This window comes from Heteronotia binoei, chromosome 8, assembly GCF_032191835.1.
Source record: "Heteronotia binoei isolate CCM8104 ecotype False Entrance Well chromosome 8, APGP_CSIRO_Hbin_v1, whole genome shotgun sequence".
In the NCBI taxonomy this organism is placed as follows: Eukaryota; Metazoa; Chordata; class Lepidosauria; order Squamata; family Gekkonidae; genus Heteronotia; species Heteronotia binoei.
Window position 1 is genome coordinate 20852925 of NC_083230.1, and position 23584 is coordinate 20876508.

A 23584-nucleotide genomic window follows, 5' to 3' on the forward strand; every position below is an offset into this window, starting at 1 on the left:
CCTCACCACCTACCATCCCAAGGAGGACTTGCTGGAGCAGCCATGGGTCAAATGGGCTGGGCCTTGGCCACCTGGCAGAGGAGGATGCCAACACCGTGGGGAGAGGTGCAGAGGCAATGAGGCTTGGGGGCAGTAGCCAGGTGGTGGCGGCCACATTCAGTGAAGCAGGGGCCAGCCTGGCGTGAGGGTCCGTGAGGCACACGTGGCTCTCCCCTTGCCTCCACTGTGGGCCAGGCAGTGCTGAGGAGAGGCGGGCCGCAGCAGCAGCAGCAGCCGCCTCTGTGCCAGGCCCTTGGGAGAGGTGCACCCGAAGGCAGCCCACCACAGCAGAGCTCAGGAGCAGTGGCCAGGATGGGCAGCTAGGCAGCTGCATTGGGTGAGGCAGGGGCCAGCCTGACATGAGGGGCAGTGAGGCTTGTTGAAACTCAGTCCTAAAATGGCTGACTGACTCCATCTTAAGTAATAGTAATGTTGTTTCTGCAATGTCATGCTGAGCCATGCTGCATCATGGCCCAGCTGTTACCTGTTACTGAGGTAAGGTGGAATGACCTCACCTGTGATTAGGCTTTGTGCTGACTCACAGAGCTGATGCAACCTCTGGTGAGCTTGCGTGATTGGTATGTATATTTAGGGAAGCTCAGTGAGCTTGCTCTGCCTGCCTGTAAGGATTGTGGGTACTGTGAGACTCACCGTCTGGGTGGCAGCGAACACTGCTGGTGTTGATCCTGTGCTACTGTGCCTGGATCGTGCTGTGTATACTTACTGGTGTATATTGTTCTCTACTGGAGTGTGTACTGATTACTGTGTATGACCTTGGCCTGGCAACGACTCTGAATATTGGATACTGTCCTGGTAAATATATTCTACCATTGCATACAGTTATCTCTCTTGTCTATTAATTCCTGTGTTTACCTGTCCCTCTCTTCAGTGTCTTCTGCTGCGTGCAAATTCTCTAACAAGGCTCGCATGGCTCTCCCTTCACCTCCACTGTGGGCCAGGCAGTGCTGAGGGGAGGCAGGCAGCAGCAATGGCAAGCGGGATGGGGGCCTGCTGAGGCAGCCTGGTGGTGAGCAGCAGTGCCCTGTACCCACTGTTTGCCATTTCTGTGACATCGTTTTTGGGCCCCAAAGTCCACAACATTTTCCCCAGTGCCCCCCCTTAAAATTTTCTAGATATGAGCCTGCATGGTATTACCTTAGCTGGCGTCCTAGTTTTCTGAAGAGAAAGCTGATAGTTAGAAGAGTTAAAGTAGAAGGAGTTGACAAAACGCACGCTCGGTAGTACTGAAGGTACTTCCTCAATCCACTTGTGAATGCCTGACAAGAGGAAAAAAGAAGTTCCGCTATTAAAAGCTGTTTCTGTTTGCTGTGTGTTTGAAATTCAGCACAATGGAAATGAACGGCTTTTTGTTCAGTCTCTTCTACAGAACTCAATACTTCATAGGCAGACAGCCCCTAAAAAGCCAAGAACAAAATCCATTAAATATATTTTATTAGAACCAACCCAATGACACATAACCAGGGCTTTTTTTGAGCAGGAATGCATAGGAACACAGTTCTGACTGGCTTGGCCAGGGCTCCAGCTCAAAGAAAGGTCTCCGGCAGAGGGATGGCACTAGACGACCACATGCTCCCAGACTGCCTGCTCCGTCCTCTCTGACGCCTCCAGCCTCCAACAGGCTTGCAAAGAGAGCAAGAGACGTGGAGCCGCCCACAAGTGTCCCCTCCTGGGAGAAGCTGGGCCTGCCGCTGCCCGCTCTGCCACACGTGGCTCTCTGTCTCCAGCCATGTTTTTTGGGGGGGGCGGGGTGTGTGTGTGAAACAAGGTCTCTCGTTGGTCTGTGTAAGAACACAGATCCATGAAATGCAGCTGATGGCACTGTACTGTTCTGTGTCAATATATGGAAAGTAACCTACTGAAAGAGTGATGTCACTTCCGGTGACATCAGGGGGTGTGGCCTAGTGTGAAAATAAGTTCCTGCTGGGTTTTTTCTACAAAAAAAAGCCCTGCACATAACAATGTGCAAGCTTTTGAATTCCTCAGGCCAGATGTTACAAAATAAAAAAAGAGGAGAAAAGCAGATTTTTAAGGTTAACACGGTCCACACCAGGATATGGTGGAACTTCTAGCACGCAAAGATTTGGGTTTCAGGCTGCTGCTAGTGAGGGGCCATAAAAGGCAGGAGGTAACAAAACTCTATGGCAACAATTCCCTCCAGTGTTCCTAATTTCCCCCCTGACCAATAAGACTTCCAGTTGCTTTGCAGAAGAATTCATTATCAAATCCACTAATCGTTTTAGAAGCATCCTCCATCTACGAAACAGAACTCTTCCCCCTTCCGTTTCCGGGTCTGCGAAGCTCTCTGTAAGTTTGCTTCGCCACCATTACACTTATGCGCACACGCCAACATATGTGCCTGCTGAAGCTGCACGCAAGTTTTACAAACTCACTATCCCTACTAGAAAGGTGCTAAGTCCAAGCTACAAAGGCATCTGTACATTGCATGTTCGCCAAAGGATCAGTGCAATCAAAACTGCCCTTCTGATTGGATAAACACAGGTATCACCATCTCTGCCTACACCCTGAAGCCTCGTTATTAAGTTCTTTCCCTCTACTATCCTAATATTAAACAACCCATATTAGTAAATATAATTAAGGGTTTTCTGAATTGAAAATCATTCACAACTCACTCTGTGGTTAAGGTCCAAGGAAACATAAACGTTGCCAATGCAAACCCCTTACAAAAACAGGCCATTGTTATGTTCATTGAGCTAAGCTGTTATTTCACACACACCCAACACAAATGTACCAATCAAGACACTGCACTGCATGGTTTGCACGTGAGCGTATGCATATGGATTCTAGGCAGGCACTATCCTAATATCAAACAACCCATATTAGTAAATATAATTAAGGGTTTTCTGAATTGAAAATCATTCACAACTCACTCTGTGGTTAAGGTCCAAGGAAACATAAATGTTACCAACACAAACCCCTTACAAAAACAGACCATTGTTATGTTCATTGAGCTAAGCTGTTATTTCACACACACCCAACACAAATGTACCACTCAAGACACTGCACTGCATGGTGTGCACGTGAGCATATGAATACGGATTCTAGACAGGCACATCCCATGGGGAGGGATGGTGGCTCAGTGGTAGAGCATCTACTTGGGAAGCAGAAGGTCCCAGGTTCAATCCCCGGCATCTCCAACTAAAAGGGTCCAGGCAAATAGGTGTGAAAAGCCTCAGCTTGAGACCCTGGAGAGCCCCTGTGGGTAGCCTTGGACCAACCTACCCTACTTCAGCATCTGCTTGGGAAGCAGAAGGTCCCAGGTTCAATCCCCAGCATCTCCAAAAAAAGGTCCAGGCAAATAGGTGTGAAAAGCCTCAGCTTGAGACCCTGGAGAGCCCCTGTGGGTAGCCTTGGACCAACCTACCCTACTTCAGCATCTGCTTGGGAAGCAGAAGGTCCCAGGTTCAATCCCCGGCATCTCCAACTAAAAGGGTCCAGGCAAATAGGTGTGAAAAACCTCAGCCTGAGACCCTGGAGAGCCCCTGTGGGTAGCCTTGGACCAACCTACCCTACTTCACCATCTGCTTGGGAAGCAGAAGGTCCCAGGTTCAATCCCCAGCATCTCCAACTAAAAGGGTCCAGGCAAAGAGGTGTGAAAAACCTCAGCTTGAGACCCTGGAGAGCCCCTGTGGGTAGCCTTGGACCAACCTACCCTACTTCAGCATCTGCTTGGGAAGCAGAAGGTCCCAGGTTCAATCCCCGGCATCTCCAACTAAAAGGGTCCAGGCAAATAGGTGTGAAAAACCTCAGCCTGAGCCCCTGGAGAGCCCCTGTGGGTAGCCTTGGACCAACCTACCCTACTTCAGCATCTGCTTGGGAAGCAGAAGGTCCCAGGTTCAATCCCCGGCATCTCCAACTAAAACGGTCCAGGCAAATAGGTGTGAAAAGCCTCAGCTTGAGACCCTGGAGAGCCCCTGTGGGTAGCCTTGGACCAACCAACCCTACTTCACCATCTGCTTGGGAAGCAGAAGGTCCCAGGTTCAATCCCCAGCATCTCCAACTCTAAGGGTCCAGGCAAAGAGGTGTGAAAAACCTCAGCTTGAGACCCTGGAGAGCCCCTGTGGGTAGCCTTGGACCAACCTACCCTACTTCACCATCTGCTTGGGAAGCAGAAGGTCCCAGGTTCAATCCCCGGCATCTCCAACTAAAAGGGTCCAGGCAAATAGGTGTGAAAAACCTCAGCCTGAGACCCCGGAGAGCCCCTGTGGGTAGCCTTGGACCAACCTACCCTACTTCACCATCTGCTTGGGAAGCAGAAGGTCCCAGGTTCAATCCCCGGCATCTCCAACTAAAAGGGTCCAGGCAAAGAGGTGTGAAAAACCTCAGCTTGAGACCCTGGAGAGCCCCTGTGGGTAGCCTTGGACCAACCTACCCTACTTCACCATCTGCTTGGGAAGCAGAAGGTCCCAGGTTCAATCCCCGGCATCTCCAACTAAAAGGGTCCAGGCAAAGAAGTGTGAAAAACCTCAGCTTGAGACACTGGAGAGCCGTGAATGGGGCTGTGGCTCACTGGCAGAGCATTTGCTTGGGAAGCAGAAGGTCCCAGGTTCAATCCCCAGCATCTCCAACTAAAAGGGTCCAGGCAAGTAGGCATGAAAAACCTCAGCTGGAGACCCTGGAGAGCAGGGGAGGGATGGTGGCTCAGTGGTAGAGCATCTGCTTGGGAAGCAGAAGGTCTCAGGTTCAATCCCCAGCATCTCCAACTAAAAGGGTCCAGGCAAGTAGGCATGAAAAACCTCATCTTGAGACCCTGGAGAGCAGGGGAGGGATGGCGGCTCAGTGGTAGAGCATCTGCTTGGGAAGCAGAAGGTCTCAGGTTCAATCCCCAGCATCTCCAACTAAAAGGGTCCAGGCAAGTAGGCATGAAAAACCTCAGCTGGAGACCCTGGAGAGCAGGGGAGGGATGGTGGCTCAGTGGTAGAGCATCTGCTTGGGAAGCAGAAGGTCCCAGGTTCAATCCCTGGCATCTCCAAAAAAGGGTCCAGGCAAAGGGTCCAGGCAAATAGGTGTGAAAAACCTCAGCTTGAGCCCCTGGAGAGCCGCTGCCAGTCTGAGAAGACGATACTGACTTTGATGGACCGAGGGTCTGATTCAGTAGAAGGCAGCTTCATGTGTCCATATTCTATTCAGAGCAGTGACAACAATGACATAATGAAAAAAATATGTAAAGGGATATACCCAAATAACGACAGGAATGGAAACGTTTTCTGAGCATTATATCAAGACAAAGTGTAAGCATGTTACCTGAAACACCAGCCCTTTGTTGTATGAAGAGTTTAAGACCGGCTGGACAGAGAAACAACTCAAGCGTGTGTAGTAAGTTCCGTACTGAGCAACTTCCGACAAGAGCTGATGCATCCTTTCGGGTGATGTTCCAGACACGTATATACCCTGCTTGACTGTAAACATCTGAGCTCCCTACAGAGGCAAAGAACGGAAATTGCCAATTAAAATGTACCCAACACAAAACAAAATAAATGTACATGTCCTCATCGTTATCATTGGCAGATGCTATACAGAACCAGGATTTGACGCAGGAAAAATATCTTCCCGGAAAGGTACCGAGTAATTGCAGAGTTAGCCGCATAAGCTATTAGGATAAAAATCTACTAACACTAAAAGCGCTGCAGTGCTCTAACAACACTGCACCCCAAGAGAAGGAGTCTGCTGGTTTAAGAAAAGCAAAATCTTACAGAATCTCAGTTTACTACTCTTAACAATTAAGAATGTTATTGAGTATGTCATGTAATTTGGTAGATTTACAGCACAAGCCGGGGGTGAGGGCAAAAACGCCCCCACATGGGAGTAAAGTTTCAGTTACATCTGCGTAAGTTCAGATACAATGCCATAAACGGCACTTACAGCAGTGCAGAGCTACTGCTCGTTGCTTGCGGGGGCCAGCAGAGGGGCGCAGCAGCCGGTTGTCAGCATGACAGAGGCGTAGGCCCCTATGCCAATGTAGTTGGGGGGTATCACTATTATTTATTTATTGAAGTTATGAATCGCCTCATCCCAGCCAATGCCAGGCTCTACAACAGAAGGTGCACATAAAATCAATAAAACCCGTAATTTAAAACAGCTGCAAAATTAAGGGTGTGGCCAGAGTTAGTCAGCTTCCTGAGCCCTTTCAGCCTGGGAACGCCCCTTGTAAGAGGCAGAAAATTACAACAAAAAACATAGCGCAGTCCATAGGCACCCGTGGATCATGAAAATGAAGTCTTTCTCCACTGCTGAATCCTGCCCCTTAGCCTTGGAAGAATTCAGGGTGCCGACTACGGGCTCAGCCAATCCCCTCCCGTCCTGAGGTGGTCAAGCCCTTTCCCCAGCACCCAATCGCAGCCCCCTCCATCCCACAAAAACTTCTGCTGGAACCTGATACGCCTCATTTGTTAGTGAGCGTGGCACAGAACTCTCTCAGAGTTCCCTGCCACATGGACACAGAACGAGGAGCAAGGCACTTTGATGATGGGAGATGCACAGAGAGGGCACTTTGCACTACAAGGTGAACACTTCGATAGCCAAAGAGGAGAGCAAAGTCTATATTCTCTGACTGACTTCCCCCATTTCAGAACCCCAACAAATACCCAACCTTCAGAAGCTCAGCACACAAGGGCTCTTGCACACAGTTAGGTAAGCAGGGTCAAGTATCCCAAACTTGCTCTCCCTCTCCCCTCGCTTGAGATGAGGTGCCACGACACCATCTCCTGCACTCAAGCCCAGCATTGGATTCAGGCACAGGGCGGTGCAAGTCACCACCGCACAGCATCATGGCCCCTGATATGCCACGGGAAAACTCCCCTGGAAAGTTGTCCATGAGACTCGGAAGGGTTCAGGTGTGCCTGCGGTTGGGGTGGGAGGTTCTGGCAGCTGCTCTGCAACTTACGGCAAACCAGCTTGGCAGCTGTCACTTCAAACAATTCCCTTTCCACAGCCTTCAGCTGGAGCTCCTGCTGGGGAAAGACTGCAAACTATCTGGCAGCACCTTGACACAGGACAGGCATGTGGAGGTTCCATCATGCACCCAGTCGCCATGGCTCTGTTTTACTGTCCTGCAGGTGAAGATTCAACAGACAGGCATGTGGGTGTGGCGAGTCTCCCCTACCCCCCCACTTTGCTCAGTCAGCTGTTCCAGCCCTCCTTCTGAAGCAGAGTGTCACGGGCGATGATGAAGGGGGGCTGCCGGTTGCAGCAGAACCAGCAGCTGAGCACTCTGACAGCACAGCAGCCGGTCCCTCAGAAGAAACGGACAGCTGGCCACTGCCGTCCACATTCCCTACAGCTGAGCGGCCACAAGCACAAAGCCCCCCCCCCCACTCATCCCCACGGATGGCCCATGTTCGAGAGAGACTTCGGCAAGATTTGGACACCCAGCACCGAGAAGCGCGGTTGAGAGCCGGGCATTCCCTCAGCCCGGAGTTCTAACAGGAGCCTGGCCGCTTACAAATTGGAAAGAACGGCGGCAAGCCGTTTAGCTTCTTGCTCTGGGCTGATTGCCCTGTGGAAGCAATGTGCATCCATCCCAGCTGGCTTTGAAACCTGATCCTTCAGCTCCTGTACTTCCGGCTACAAACAACTTGGCTATTGGTTGGTGTATTTTGGACACTGTTCTCTACTGGTTCTTATTCTGCTCTGCTCTATTGGTTCTGGCCTCAGACTGGCTTCGGACTCTGTGCCCTGGTGGTTCCCCCCTCTGCTCTTCAACTCATACCCCATCTGGGACTGGGTCTCGTTCCCTGCCTGAAGCCCAGGGCATGACACAGAGCTTCGTGCCCAGCATCTCTTTCCAAGTTCCGCCTGAGATGCTATCTCACTTAGGCTCAGGCCAAGCCAGGAACCCTCATCCCCAGAGCGGAAGTGGACGGCATGCTCATTCCTTGCCATGGATTCAACAAAGTACAATAAAGTCTGTGTTGTGGCCCAACTTTGTCTCTGCTGCTAGGTTTCTACTATATCGCCAGAGCTCCAAACTTCTCCCTGCCCCACTCTCTCCCTTTGGGAGCCAGTTTGGTGCAGTTGTTAGGTGTGTGGACTCTTATCTGGGAGAACCGGGTTTAATTCCCTACTCCTCCACTTTCAGCTGCTGGAATGGCCTTGGGTCAGCCATAGCTCTCGTAGGAGCTGTCCATGAAAGAGCTCTCTCAGCCCCACCTACCTCACAGGGTGTCTGTTGTGGGGGGAGGGGAAGGTAAGGGAGATTGTGACCACTCTGAGACTCTGAGATCCAGCGTATAGGGCAGGATATAAATCCAATATCTTCTTCTTCTTCCCTCCCCTCCTCATCTGCCACTCCCCCCATAGGCTTCCCATTGGAATGTCTAAGAGGGAGGGCTCACTCGTCTCTCAGGCTTCTTCTGGGTGAATGAGACACCTCATCACACCGGCTAGAACACGAGGCTGCCCATTTTGAGTCCCAGGGTCCGTTCCCCACTTGTACCATGGCAACTTGGTGGGTAGCCTTGGGCCAGATGCATACGCTCAGCCTGACAAACCTTATGGGGTTGTTGTGCTCGTGGAAAGGAAAAGAGGAGAATGATGCAACCCATGGCGGCGGGAGGTAGCTAATAGAATGAGTGCATGGCTGAGGTTCCTAACCTCTGTGTCTGCTCCAGGACAGGATTCCTCTGGCATCTGGAGGGTGGGGCATCTGTGCGTATAGCACTGGGGGAGGGACTGCGTCATGGGTGTTCCCTGAGTCGGAGGGGGCAGCTATTGCAGGGGGCTGACTCAAAGTATTCACAGGGGACTTGCCTGTGGAACATGCTGTCATACAGGGAAAGCAAATGACTAAGACCGCGTGCCTATCATTAGCATAGGTCTCTGTCAGGAGACAGGGCAGGAGAGATCGGGGCTCTCCCAAGATGCCTTTCCCCGCTCCCAACTGTCATGCTGAATGGCATCTGCCCTAGGACTGGCCACTGCCATTGACCCAACGTGCCCCAACCCTCCTGCTTCCCCTGCATCGACAGTATGCCAAGAGACTATGCTGCAGCGGAATCACCGTGGGCACCACCTCGCAAGCAGCCATCTACACGCACACACACACACTGTGTAACTTTGCCCTTAGGGAGCCAACCAGCAGTGTCAAAGTTCCAACATAGGCATAACTCAGGATTGCTCTGTTAAATGCAAGTCTCTGTTTTGGGGACAAGACAAATGCTCTACATAGCCAATACCCAACTTCAAAGAACGGCTTTAAATTTGCATCTATGCTAGAGAAGAGACGGATGGTATCCAATGACAGATTCCCACCTTTTAGGGCATGTCAATCTCCAATTCTGACACATTTATTAACCTTTGCTATTTCTGTGCCCCTTGAACCTGAACGGATGATAACCAGAAACCAAGCTTGCTATTCTTTTAACCTGTTAAAAACATCTCCACCATTTTGCATGTTTTTACTGCTCGCCCTCTGTATGTAGGACTCTTAATTCCATTTCATTCCACTGTCTGAAGAAGTGTGCTTGCACGCAAAAGTTCACATCTTGAATTAAACGCGTCGGTCTTAAAGGTGCCACTGGACTCTGTTCTATTGCTTCAGACCATGAGAACATAAGAGAAACCACGTTGGATCAGGCCAGTGGTCCATCCAGTCCAATACTTTGTCACACAGTGGCCAAAAAACCAGAAGGTCCACCAGTAGGGCCAAGACACTAGAAGCCCTCCCACTGTTCCCCCCCAAGCACCAAGAATACTGAGCATCATTTGCCACAGACAGAGAGTTCCATCTATACCTTGTGGCTAATAGCCACTGATAGACCTCTGCTCCACATGTTTATCCAATCTCCTCTTGAATCACTGCTAGACCAAAACAGCTACCCTCCTTGATCTATTTACTAGGTATGTGAGGTCAAAATCAGAAAAACCAAAAAATCCTACAAATGTGAACATGTTACAGTTATAAAAACAACACGGAAAGCATGGTTACTCAAAATTCAGCTAACAAATTATTTGTATAGCAGTGAATAAAGAATTAAGCGGAAACATCTTTGAGCTTAATCTCTGCAGGTATAATTCCTTTTGCAGAAAAAGTTGCCAGCTGGCCTGAAGAACCGGCTTAATGTATGGAAAATGGGCAGCTTACGTTTTTCATGACATGGTGGTAAATAGTATCACCTGCTAAATGACATCTCATTTATAATAATTCATAATAAAGAAACAAGTGGGGGGGGGCGGGTTTCAGCAGGCCAGTAGGCAACTCTGTTCCCATTTAAATCTAAAAATTGCACGTGGGGAAAGGAGACTGATTTTTAAAATAATTTATTCACAACAATTAACAATACAAACAGAAATAACAATCAGTACAGTACCAAGAGTACAGGACCAATGTACTATCACTAAGGCTTTTGCAGGCATTCTGTAAAAGAACTAATACAATTGTCACCAGTTCAGCAAGTCAACCACAAGATGAGTTTATTTGAGTTGGATGGCTGAAGGAGACTGATTTTTTAATCCTTCTTTTGTAACTCAAAACTGAGTGTATAATTTCAAAGTAGTGCAATGAGATCTGATGGCTTAGCAGTTTGTTTTAAAAACTTTCCTCAAAGTGCTAGTTGTATTTGTGGCTTTAAAAAAAGAACATAAGAACATAAGAGAAGCCATGTTAGATCAGGCCAATGGCCCATCCAGTCCAACATTCTGTGTCACACAGCGGCCAAATATATATATATATATATATATATATATATATATATATACACACACACACATACACACTGTGGCTAATAGCCACTGATGGACCTCTGCTCCATATTTCTATCTAACCCCCTCTTGAAGGTGGCCATGCTTGTGGCCGCCACCACCTCCTGTGGCAGTGAATTCCACATGTTAATCACCCTTTGGGTGAAGAAGTACTTCCTTTTATCCGTTTTAACCTGTCTGCTCAGCAATTTCATCGAATGCCCACGAGTTCTCGTATTGTGAGAAAGGGAGAAAAGTACTTCTTTCTCTACTTTCTCCATCCCATGCATTATCTTGTAAACCTCTATCATGTCACCCCTCAGTCGACGTTTCTCCAAGCTAAAGAGCCCTAAGTGTTTCAACCTTTCTTCATAGGGAAGGTGTTCCAGCCCTTTAATCATTCTAGTTGCCCTTTTCTGAACTTTCTCCAATGCTATAATATCCTTTTTGAGGTGCGGCGACCAGAACTGCACACAGTACTCCAAATGAGACCGCACCATCGATTTATACAGGGGCATTATGATACTGGCTGATTTTTCAATTCCCTTCCTAATAATTCCCAGCATGGCGTTGGCCTTTTTTATTGCAAACGCACACTGCCTTGACATTTTCAGTGAATTATCTACCACGACCCCAAGATCTCTCTCTTGGTCAGTCTCTGCCAGTTCACACCCCATCAACTTGTATTTGTAGCTGGGATTCTTGGCCCCAATGTGCATTACTTTGCACTTGGCCACATTGAACCGCATCTGCCACGTTGACGCCCACTCACCCAGCCTCAACAGATCCCTTTGGAGTTCCTCACAATCCTCTCTGGTTCTCACCACCCTGAACAATTTAGTGTCATCCGCAAATTTGGCCACTTCACTGCTCACTCCCAACTCTAAATCATTTATGAACAAGTTAAAGAGCATGGGACCCAGTACCGAGCCCTGCGGCACCCCACTGCTTACCGTCCTCCACTGCGAAGACTGCCCATTTATACTCACTCTCTGCTTCCTATTACTCAGCCAGTTTTTGATCCACAAGATCAAAAAAAGCCAACCCACCTCACAAAACACCACATTCTTTGACTCATATGCAGTCTATGCTGACTCGAGCGCATGGATCTTCTGAAGAACATGCCTCCGAAAAACATGTTCTCTCAGGACCATACAGGTACGCTACTCTTTTTCTATTATTTCTGTAGGCTACAAGTATACACAGCTAAGGTTTAACAGCCTTAGATGCAAGGCTTTTTTTTGTATCAGGAACTCCTTTGCATATTAGGCCACACATCCCTGATGTAGCCAATCCTCCTGGAGCTTACAGCAGGCCCTGTAATAAGAGCCCTGTAAGCTCCTGGAGGACTGGCTACATCAGGGGTGTGTGGCCTAATATGCAGATGAGTTCCTGCTACAAAAACCCCCCTGCTTAGATTAACTATGTATAATTTTAATGTTGTTTTATAATTTTAATGCTGTTTTAATCATTGTATTTATGTAATGCCTTATTGAATGTTGTTAGCCGCCCTGAGCCTGCCCAGGCGGGGAGGGTGGGATACAAATAAAATTTAATAATAATAATAATAGATCACATGTAGTCTTAGCAGTGATTTATCTATAGATGTTTCTCAGTACCTGATTAAATGAGAATGAAGCAGACACCACTCCAATAAGGACATTCAGAACATCCTTCACTAATTCCAGCTCTTTTATTAGCACCCGTTGTGGAAGCTGCAGCTTTGTATTGCTGAAGAGTTGTACCTCCTCTTCTTGTAGTCGACAAAACTTGTCAAATGCTTCTCTTCCAGCTTCAGAAAGGTATGGCTCTTCTTTTTTTCCAAGCGGGCTGGGGTGGGGGGGAAACCCAGAAGTTAGGATCAAGATTATAAAACCCTGGTGATTACTCCTTGTGTTGTGGAATATCGTAATTCTGTTAACAATTTGGAGATAGTTTGATTATCTAAGACATTTTGAGTGCAGGAAGAGACAGGATAGACACTTCAAAGTAAATAAAAGCTGGGCTCATGGATTGGAGGAAATTTGTTCATCTACATGGCCATCAGAAACCTAATCCAAAATCACATGGGGCGGGGGGGGGCGTGTTTCCCTCTCTTGTTTCTCAGTATTGCTAAAATCCAGACCTCACCTCACTCAGGTATCTGGCCATTGGTTTATTTTTACTTTTATTTACATTATTTATAGTCAGTCTTTCTCACTTTCTCATTTCTCTACAAATTATTGTGAATCATTTTGTATGCTATTGCCTGTGTAGGAAAGCCCTCTTGAACAATTCAGTTTTGCATACTCTAGAACAGGGGTGGCCAACGGTAGCTCTCCAGGGTTTTTGCCTACAACTCCCATCATCCCCAGTCATTGGCCATGCTGGCTGAGGCTGATGGGAGTTGTAGGTAAAAAAACATCTGGAGAGCTACTATTGGCCACCTCTGCTCTAGAAAACCAGAAGAGAGGGAGCCTGCCTGACCTCAAGCAAGCTGTTCCATAAGGTCAGGGCCAGAACGGATTATAAATAATGCAGCACTTATGAACTATGCCTGGAGTATTTTCTGAAAACCAGCAGAACTTTCAAAAGCACCTGAAGACACACCATTAAAAGGCCACTGCAAAGCTACAGCCTAACCTAAGAAGTCACTGCTGGCTAGAAGCATTGCAGTTCCTTTCTTAAAATGGTCACATAGTAATTTTCATGTGCATTATCTATTAAATGTTCAACAAACTGAAAAATATCTTAAGCCATCACTGCTTAGGACTCATTTTATTCCAGCAACTTAGTTATAAATACTTAGATCTTAGCTACCATGGTCCTAAACCAATCAGCTCTGTTTACTAGGGTGACTTTAACTTAAAAAACAGTAAGCCTTCTTGACTACATCCCGAGCAGCCTTGTAGGAATTAGAAAAGCTTGTGTTTAAACATCCCTAAATTTTGCTACATAAATCCCATGACTGGAGAGCATGCCTACAATATCCAGTATTCTTTTTAACCACCAAAAAAAGGAAAGAAACACAGAGAAATTGCTGACATTTCAGAAGACTTAGAACACAGTTCAACACTCTGTGTATTTCTAACAGATGTTAATTATTTATTTATCTACTTCATTTATAGACACATTTGCTGCTGATAATCAAGGAGAACTACAAACTGTAAGGAAATCAGACATCATACATTAAGACATCCAATGAACAATACAATAAGACTACAATTACAAAGTTAGATGACAATGCAGACCCTCCAAAAACATGTCATACCATTTAAAAAAATGCAGAAAATGGACCTTCTCTGAAAGTGCACCATTAAACTGGGCAGCAGACATGAAATGTTATGTAGACAGAAAATGTAAGGCTCTGCAGAGGTTACACTCATTAGAAAAGACTAGTTAATGAAAAAGGCATCATGTACAAGCTGAGACCCAAAGAGACCCATGAGCATTCAAATTGCATGAGGTTCTGTCCATTTTCCTTTTCCATTGTAGATCTACACGAATCCCTTTTTGAAGGGCGCGTGGAGAATGGAAGGAGTCTGAAAAGTGTGGATATATGTTTGGGTTTTTTGGATCCCAGTCTGCTTCCAGAAGGTACTCCCAAGTTCTCTGAGGACTGGAAACCACAGATCCTCTATTCTAACCTTGGAAATAATTTGGGGAACTAAACCCTTCCAAATTGATACTCTACTAATCAAAGCAACTTCCCATCAACCCCTTCCAATTCACAAACACAATAGCTGTGGAGTTTAAAGCCAAGCACCCACCAGCCGATCCTTTCCCAGAACCTTCGCTTACTAGGTCCATATGTAAGCACTGCTTCCCAGAGGTCAATATCCGGAGTCACACTGGGTTCTGACTGAGAGTCTGGGGTGAGGTTGGATGCCGACTGGAATCCCTCATCTTCTGAAGGGTCTATGCTTTGAGGAACCTGTAAATATAAATTATGCATATAGTTCATGTACATAAACTATGATTTTTCCCTTCCTCTTTCAGTACAGTACATTTCCATCATAGTAGAGAAAACGTCAACTCCTTTATCATCCTTCTGCACGCCCGCCTAGAGATGTAAAATTTCCAAAGGTTTTGAAGCCATGAGGGGAAAAAAACAGAAATTGTGGGAGAAGCTGAAATATATGCAGCACTGTCCTATCAAACCTAAACTTCTAGTAATGATTGAACGACATAAGATGTGTCATTTATAACTTAGTCAATATATATAATTGTACTTTGGCATATATATAAAATTTAAAAGTATAAATATCTTCATGTTCTATAAGAAAAATAGTGAGTATGAAAAAGTGTTTGCACACCTTGGTACCACAACACATATGTCTTAATTTTTGCCCATTTGAGTGGTAAAAAAATTCTGAATGTTGAAAGTAGAAAACAAATTCTATAGTAAACAAAAGACACAAAGTGTATTATTTGGGCAGGAACTGTCTCTTGGAGCCATAATAGATATGACTACAAGTGTGCCTGTCTATTACGCTAAATTTTATAGCATTGAAAACACTGAACTCTTTAATAATTTACTATCATTGAAAACATTCTAACATACCGTTACCAAAATATCTACATTTAATTAAAAAAATCTTGATAATATTGTGTATTTTTGCAGTATAAGTAGGTTTCCCCCCCCCCCCCAATGCTCCCTAAAAATTTCCCAATTTTCCATCGGGTAAATCCTCAGCCCTCTTCATTGTTGTACATATAGAATGAATGGAAGTACTTTATAAGACACGGTTTTTCTTTCTTAAATAGTGAAAATATTTCATCCAAGGTTTTTTTTCAGTGCTCCTCAAAATTTTCCAGTTTTTCCATTGGAAAAGCTCCTCAGACTTCTTCATGCTATACATTTTGGGATCCAAATCCTTGCTCTGACATGCGGTTACTTGGTGGCTTGTCAGTAAGGCAGTTTCTCAGCTTTAGTTTCGACATCTTTAAAATGAGAATGTGAGAAACGTTATGGAGATCACAGACTGTGACCAGAATCACCAATCAGAAGAGCAGAGGTCATTCACAATGGAGCTTGGTCTAAGATTATCCCTGCTGCTTTCCCTGCCCATCATAAACCGTTGCTGAAGTAGATCTGCAGTGGGCTGATATGAGGGGCCGTGAAACAAAAAATGCAAAGGTAAAAAAATGGGCCTGCTGTACACACAAACCCAACGCATTCTTTGACAACCGTCACTTCAGTGCAAGATACTGGAGACTTTAAAAGCACTTTAATAATATTGGGAAGGGAACTATACTAGGCAAAGGATTTCCAAACTGGATCAGATCAATTCCATTAGGAATTTCAGTACTCTTCGGACCCTGCACTGGCTTCCAGTAATGTACTGAGTTCGGTACAAGGTGCTGGTCATTACCTTTAAAGCCCTATATGGCCTGGGACCTGCCTACCTGAGGGACCGTCTCTCCCCACATGTTCCCCAGAGAGTACTGAGATCGGGAACTCAAAACCTTCTCGCTATCCCCGGGCCAAAAGAAGCCCGCCTAAAATCCACCAGGGATAGGGCCTTCTCTGTTATGGCCCCTACATGGTGGAATCAGCTGCCGGAGGTGAGGGCCCTGCGGGACCTTGTTCAGTTCCGCAGGGCCTGCAAGACAACCCTCTTCCGGCTAGCCCACACCTAACTGATATGAGAAACTAAATGTAGCTTACCAGACTCCTGTTATACATTTTGCTGTGATGTTTAATGTTTCTAAGGTTTTAAATGTTTATATATTTAATGGTAGTTTGATTTTATGTTTGATTCTTTATTGTAACCCGCCCTGAGCCACTTCGTGGGAAGGGCGGGATATAAATCATAAATAAATAAATACTTTGGTAAGAGACCTAAAGTTAGAAAGAGAAATGAAAGGAGTTAGAAAGAGAAATGAAAAAAAAACAGACATCAGATTGGACAAGCAGTAAGGAAGTTACAAGCTAAAGCTCTTACGCTGATTACTTTGCTCATGAAAGTTTAACTGAAATTTAACTGGCATTATTAATTAGGTAATCATTTAATACAGCTAGGACAAGGGGTTGGATCCAGTCAGGTTTTTCACTTAATTTCACCCAATTCTCCCTCTAACTACAGCCTCTTTCCCACCCAGCTTTTGTTCATGAAAATCCTGTGAGCCCCATTTGGTGGTCAAAGAGGAACTATCATTCTTTTTTCCACCAAGCAAAAAGCTGGCTGGATCCAATCCAATGGATTTTCACAAACCACTACACGAAATAAAGAAAATAAAAAAGAAGATCGAAGGGAACACACCTTAATTGCAAGTCCAGACAAATCTGCGTTGTCAGGCACTGGCGGCAGATCCAACTTGATGTCCATGTCATAAGCGCAGCTATGGACAAGAGCGCCAAAAAGCGAGACACGAGTTTCTCTCTCAAACCTGTCACCAACAGGGTACCTTTGTGAAAACGATTCCATGGTTGGAAGACCAGTGCCTGGTGCTGCCTCCATGACCTGTAGTGTCTTTTGAATTGTATCATTAAACTGACACTCCTCATTGACAATAAATGTTTGTACACTGGCTTCAAACACACTGACATCATAATAATCATAACCTTGATATTTAATATTTCTTCCAACATACTTGTTATTCATAAAGTAATCCCTTTTGGGAGGTAAACACTGAGGTGGTCCTGTTCCTGCAAGCTGTACTAGAAGATCCAAAACAGAGTCAATCTCAGTAAATGGTAAAGAAGTAGATATTTCCAACTCGTCCACAAGCTCTTCCAATCTGTCTGCTTCCGGGCTCATTCCAGCAACCCTCAGATTGAAAGACAGCATCAAAATCTTGTTCTTCACTGGAAGTCGGCAAATGTGGGACTGCACCTTCTGAGTCTCATCCAAGAAAAGGTTTGCAAACAAAGCATTATATGCAATCCTTTTGAAGTTTTTCTTTGACCTTTTCCTCCCTCTGCCCAGATGGTCCTTCTTTGACAAACATGCACGGTGGGCCTCACACAAGTCACCAAATAGCTTCGTAATGCTCTCCATGGCAGTACTAAATTACTGGCTTATCCTCCAGAAGACAAATTAGTGTGGATCGGGTCCTACGCATCTGATAGGGCTCCATTACAGCACCTGGAAGACTGGGGGGGGGGGGGGAGAGAAGAGTCATTTGTGACATTCTTCCTGAGCTGTTTTTACAGTATAATCCTATTTTATTATTTTATGTATTGTTCACTTTTCTCCTTGGAACTCAAGATGGATTTAAAAAAATAACATCCAATAAAAATGGAGTAGGGGTCAGATTATAAAACTGGAAAATAATACAAACCCACAAAGCCTGTGTAAGGCATGACATTCCATAATTCAGAAAGTAGATTACAAAGTGAAAATAAACAGCAATTGGGATTATTTTTCTAAGATCACAAAATGGCTACCAGACAAAGTAAATGGTCTCATCTTGTCATAAGAACATAAGAGAAGCCATGTTGGATCAGGCCAGTGGCCCATCCAGTCCAACACTCTGTGTCACACAGTGGCCAAAAAACTCAAGTGCCAACAAGGTATCCACCAGTGGGGCTAGAAGCCCTTCCACTGTGCCCCCCCCCTCCAAGCACAAGAATACAGAGCATCACTGCCCCAGACAGAGAGTTCCAACAATAAGCTGTGGCTAATAGCCACTGATGGACCTCTGCTCCATATGCTTATTCATTCCCCTCTTGAAGCTGTCTATGCTTGTAGCCACTGCCACCTCCTGTGGCAGTGAATTCCACATATTAATCATCCTTTGGATGAAGAAGTACTTCCATTTATCCGTTCTAACCCGACTGCTCAGCAATTTCATTCAACGTCCACGAGTTCTTGTATTGTGAGAGAGAAAAGTACTTACAGTATGTCACAGAAGTGAGTACACCCCCTCACATTTTGTAAATATTTAAGTATATCTTTTCATGTGACAACACTGAAGAAATGACACTTGGCTACAATGTAAAGTAGTGAGTCTGCAGCTTGCATAACAGTGTAAATGTGCTGTCCCCTCAAAATTACGCAACACACAGCCATTAATGTCTAAACTGCTGTAACAGGGAAATGACTGCCCATACTATATTAGACTTTGCTACCATTTTCTAAAACTTGCATCAAACAATTCTAGAATGAATATACAGTTATACATTTACAACTTCCTAGAACAATGCTGTGGCACTACTGAATCAAGACGTCTTCATGCCACCCTCCACCCATGCTACTACACCATTCTTTATTTTTTCACAGGTCAGTCATTAAAGCACTACCCTGCAAAACAGAAACGTTTGGTGGATTTTCTTGGAATGGAATCAGAACTATAGTGGGATGGGACAGACTGTACAGGCCCCTTCACATGGGAGCAGCTACTGCATTGTCTTGTACCTTTCCGAACCCACACTCGGCATTGCTCACAGTACGCCAGTCTGCTGTTTACAGCCATTCGATTTTGTATCCTTAGTCCAACTGAACTGTTTGTTGGATGTCCTATATACTGCGTGATTATATATTTTCTCCCGTTTCTGTAAGAACATAAGAGAAGCCATGTTGGATCAGGCCAATGGCCCATCCAGTCCAACACTCTGTATCACACAGTGGCCGATATAGATATATATGTGTGTGTGTGTGTGTGTGTGTGTATATATATACACACACACACACACTGTGGCTAATAGCCACTGATGGACCTCTGTTCCATATTTTTATCCAATCCCCTCTTGAAGCTGGCTATGCTTGCAGCCGCCACCACCTCCTGTGGCAGTGAATTCCACATGTTAAGCACTCTTTGGGTGAAGAAGTACTTCCTTTTATCAATTTTAACCTAACTGCTCAGCAATTTTATTGAATGCCCACAAGTTCTTGTAGTGTGTAAAGGGAGAAAAGGACTTCTTTCTCTACTTTCTCCATCCCATGCATCATCTTGTAAACCTCTATCATGACACCCCGCAGTCGACTTTATAACCCTCCTTGAATCTAAGCGGGAACGACAGCCACAAAGAAGCTAGATCAATGAATGCCAAGAAGAGATTAAGAGATGTGGTTGCATTAGTCTGCTGCAAAAAAAACCCCAAACGGGATAAACTTGTGATAAACGAAAGGCTGACACATTTTTATCCCAGCAGACGCTTTCATGGACCAGAGCGCGCATCTTTCAAGAGTGATGCCACGCACTCTAAGCCACAGAAGTTTATGCCAGCATGAAACCGCAGTCGTTTTAAAGGTGCTGCAAGCCCCCTCTTTATTCTGCACTCAAAGAACCTGCCCAGCACCATCGAGAAGCCTCAACCAGACTTTCTCCACCGGGGGAAACGGCTTCCCAGGTGGAGCTTCCTTTAGGAACCGAGGCTTCTTTAACCATCTCCCACCCAAACCGCATCAATGCCGTTTCCATGACAGCAACTCCTATCCTTACCCAGGAGGCTCCGCGCCCCGCGTGGCAAGGGCCTCTTTCCTTCGACGGGCCTCCCCGTCTTCTTTCCTCCACCAGCTCCCGCTTTGCCGCCCTCAGCGCCGCCGCGGAGACGGGAAGTGTCGCGAGCTCTCTGACGTCACAAGAAGGCGACCCGGGTGGGCGGAGCGAGGGGTCGCTTTCAGGGCCGCCGGTAGGGCGCCGCTACGCGTGGGCCTCTGCTTGGTTTCCCAGCCCTGCCTCGCGGTTTCTAAAAATGGGGATGGAAAAGGTATGACATTTCCCTGCAAATTCCAGCTGATGGGTGATCGCCGAGGTCTTACGAGAGTGAGGTCAGCGCTGTAAGCAGAGGCATTATCGTTGCCAATCCCCAGGTGGGGGCAGGGGATCCCCCGGTTTGGAGGCCCTCCCCCCCTGCTTCAGGGTCGTCAGAAAGCGGGGGGAGGGGAGGGAAATGTCTGCTGGGAACTCTGTTATTCTCTATGGAGATTTATTCCCATAGAAAATCATGGAGAATTGAACTGGGGCTCTGGGGGGGGGGGCTTTTTTGGGGTAGAGGCACCAAATTTTCAGTAAAGCATCTAGTGCCTCTCCCCAAAATATCCCCCAAGTTTCAAAAGGATTGGACCGGGGGGTCCAATTCTATGAGCCCCAAAAGAAGGTGCCCCTATCCTTCATTATTTCCTATGGAAGGAAGGCATGGAAAAGGTATGCCGTCCCTTTAAATGTGATGGCCAGAACTCCCTTTGGAGCTCAATCATGCTTGTCACAGCCTTGATCTTGGTTCCACCCCTAATGTCTCCTGGCTCCACCCCCAAAGCCCCCATATGAACATATGAAGCTGCCTTATACCGAATCAGACCCTTGGTCCATCAAAGTCAGCATTGTCTTCTCAGACTGGCAGCGGCTCTCCAGGGTCTCAAGATGAGGATTTTCATGCCTTCTTGCCTGGACCCTTTTTGGAGATGCCGGGGATTGAACCTGGGACCTTCTGCTTACCAAGCAGATGCTCTACCACTGAGCCACCGTCCCTCCCTAAATATTTCTTGAATTGGACTTGGCAACCCTAAGAGGCATGATCGGTTATCGCTCCTAGAGTCCTAGCATCTTCTGACGTTCCAGAGCAGTTTTAAATTCTGTTCCCCGCCCCACCCTGTAGCTGTATAAGGAAAAGCATCCCTAGCTCAGTAAGTACCTAAAATATATTTCCTTCTCTCAGTACTCCATTTTATTTTCTAAATAGTATAAGCTTTTGAGAGTGCCTTTTTGGCCCATATTTTGCGGATTCCCACAGCACTGCAGTATTAAAGTGGTTTCTATTGCTCTCTCTACCCCCCTCCCCTCCAATTAAGGTAGGACTGACTTTTGAATAAATAAGCAGAGAAATAGCTCAGAACCAGCTTGAAAGGCCGATAGCAGAAACTTCTTGGGACATCCTAGGTGTAAAATAATAATAAAAATCACCATCCACCAGAAATTGTATACAGAAAAAATGTCTAGCAACTAATATCCATGTATTCCTTTTCTGGCTTGAGGCAGCGATTGTTTTAAGATGGCACAGACTGGAAAATTACAAGCCCACCCCAATTATTAAGCCATTCACAGCCCACTGTAAGTAAAGACACTTTATTGATACAACTGCATTTTGGGGGTAAATCCATCAGGGAGATGTGGTAGGAGCAAAAAAAAAAAAGGGGGGGGTGTGATTCTATGGTTGCCTGAAAAGGAAAAAAACCTCCAAAAACAAAATCCAAGGTAAGAAGAAATTAGTTGGACTACAATTCAGCTCTGTTAATGTGGCCCCTCGGGACCAATCCTTAATAGGAAACTAACTGTTCCACATTTTAATAGACAAACACACTCTGAAGGGCAGGCCTTAGGTTTAACTCAACAAACCTGTATGCCAATGGTATTCATAATAGAGAACAACTTCAAAAGAAAAATACAATGCCTTTGTTGCTACGGTTCCTCCCAGGGCTTTTTTGTAGAAAAAGCCCAGCAGGAACTCATTTGCATATTAGGCCACACCCCCGATCTCAAGCCAGCTGAAACTGCATTCCTGCTCAAAATAAGCCCTGGTTCCTCCCTTGCCTGAGGCAAAATTTTTCTTACAGAAAGTTGTTTTTAAACTGGCCCTTTTTGACATCACAGAACATCGTCGTCCTGATAACTTCACGGAGGAGGGGGATGTCCGGGGAGGGGGCTTCCCCTGCCAGCCAGCTGGGTGACGGCAGATTGGAGCCCCTGAAATCAGGGGAAATCCCTGCCCCGACCAGGGGTCTGGCAACTCTATCAGACACACAAAATTTTAAACATACATATACATTTAACAGCATGCTAATATCTCAAAATAAAATAGCTGAGGATTCTTGCAGTATAATTCCTTCTCTGTGGCGTGGTCTTCATTTTTTATTTTTTTTTGGTCTAATGGTTGACTGAAAATACTAAATGACGTTCAGGTCTTTCTTGATCTCGTAGTTGAATTGCAAAGGGGTCCAATGGCTCTGAATCGTTGTTTTTGTTTATATATAACAATTCGCATAGTATCGATGTGATGCTGTTGATTAGTTCTAGGTAGAAGGAAGTCCCCAAAACGGCAGACAAGTCATTTCATCTCTCAGTCACAGAGACATTTACTACACAAGGGGAAAAATTACAATTAGTCAAACTTTCTGATACATAAAGCTCCAGACATCTCATCTACTGTCTGAATCTACACTGAAAGGTTACTCAAAATCTTGCACCAATGATAGAATTTTCTACAATAGGATTATACGTTGGAATTTCTTTTTTTTTTAAACACTCTTTTATAATTAATCAGTATCTGATTACTTGCCTGAACACTGAAGCATTTTCCATTCTTGCTGAAATTGTTCTTGTAATTCCTTCACCGTTTGTATATTCTCTTGTGAAGCTGATGTGCAGGTCCCAAAGCAAGGTGTATTGTTGCCTGTCAAAGGCTTAGCTATATCTTTCAAAAGTAGCACCTCTGTCTCCTTTCAAAAAAAACCCAAAGCAACTATATAACACAATAGCTCAAAAGAGATTAACTTAAACAAAATAAGGCACGCTATTCAATTGGGTTAGTGCCTCAGAAACTATAGAGTCCTAGAGCTGGCAGGTGTCTTTCTTATAGGTCAGGGGTGGCCAACGGTAGCTCTCCAGATGTTTTTTTGCCTACAACTCCCATCAGCCCCAGCCAGCATGGCCAATGACTGGGGCTGATAGGAGTTGTAGGCAAAAAAAACATCTGGAGAGCTACCATTGGCCATCCCTGTTATAGGTTATCCAGTCCAACCCCATGCCCAGTGCAAGAGACGCAAACAGATGGCTTTCCCATTGTTGATACTAAACAGACAGAGCTCAGTCAAGAGACAGACAGGGAGTCTGGAAATGGGAATGGTTCCGAAGGAAAGCAATGCTAACTCCCTGTCTATGATATGCACATGTGGAGGGCAACCCC

At 45.8% G+C, this 23584-nt stretch overlaps 2 protein-coding genes across 2 annotated transcripts in view; both read right to left on the reverse strand.

The window, feature by feature from the left end:
- TUBGCP6 (tubulin gamma complex component 6) overlaps positions 1 to 20236 on the reverse strand; it is a 45839-nt gene extending 25603 nt beyond the window's left edge. Inside the window, exons 1-6 of the mRNA XM_060244794.1 lie at positions 20125 to 20236; positions 17001 to 17833; positions 14505 to 14668; positions 12375 to 12585; positions 5323 to 5496; positions 1195 to 1316 (exon numbers count right to left, since the gene is read on the reverse strand). Of these exons, the coding sequence (XP_060100777.1) occupies positions 1195 to 1316; positions 5323 to 5496; positions 12375 to 12585; positions 14505 to 14668; positions 17001 to 17738 (1409 nt within the window). The 5' untranslated portion in view covers positions 17739 to 17833; positions 20125 to 20236. The remainder of the gene's footprint in view (positions 1 to 1194; positions 1317 to 5322; positions 5497 to 12374; positions 12586 to 14504; positions 14669 to 17000; positions 17834 to 20124) is intronic.
- Positions 20237 to 21954: 1718 nt separating this feature from the next.
- The window catches only part of HDAC10 (histone deacetylase 10), a 34745-nt gene continuing 33115 nt past the window's right edge, over positions 21955 to 23584 (reverse strand). The window contains exons 20-21 of the mRNA XM_060244795.1: positions 22958 to 23117; positions 21955 to 22757 (exon numbers count right to left, since the gene is read on the reverse strand). Coding sequence (XP_060100778.1) covers positions 22732 to 22757; positions 22958 to 23117 — 186 coding nt within the window. The 3' untranslated portion in view covers positions 21955 to 22731. The remainder of the gene's footprint in view (positions 22758 to 22957; positions 23118 to 23584) is intronic.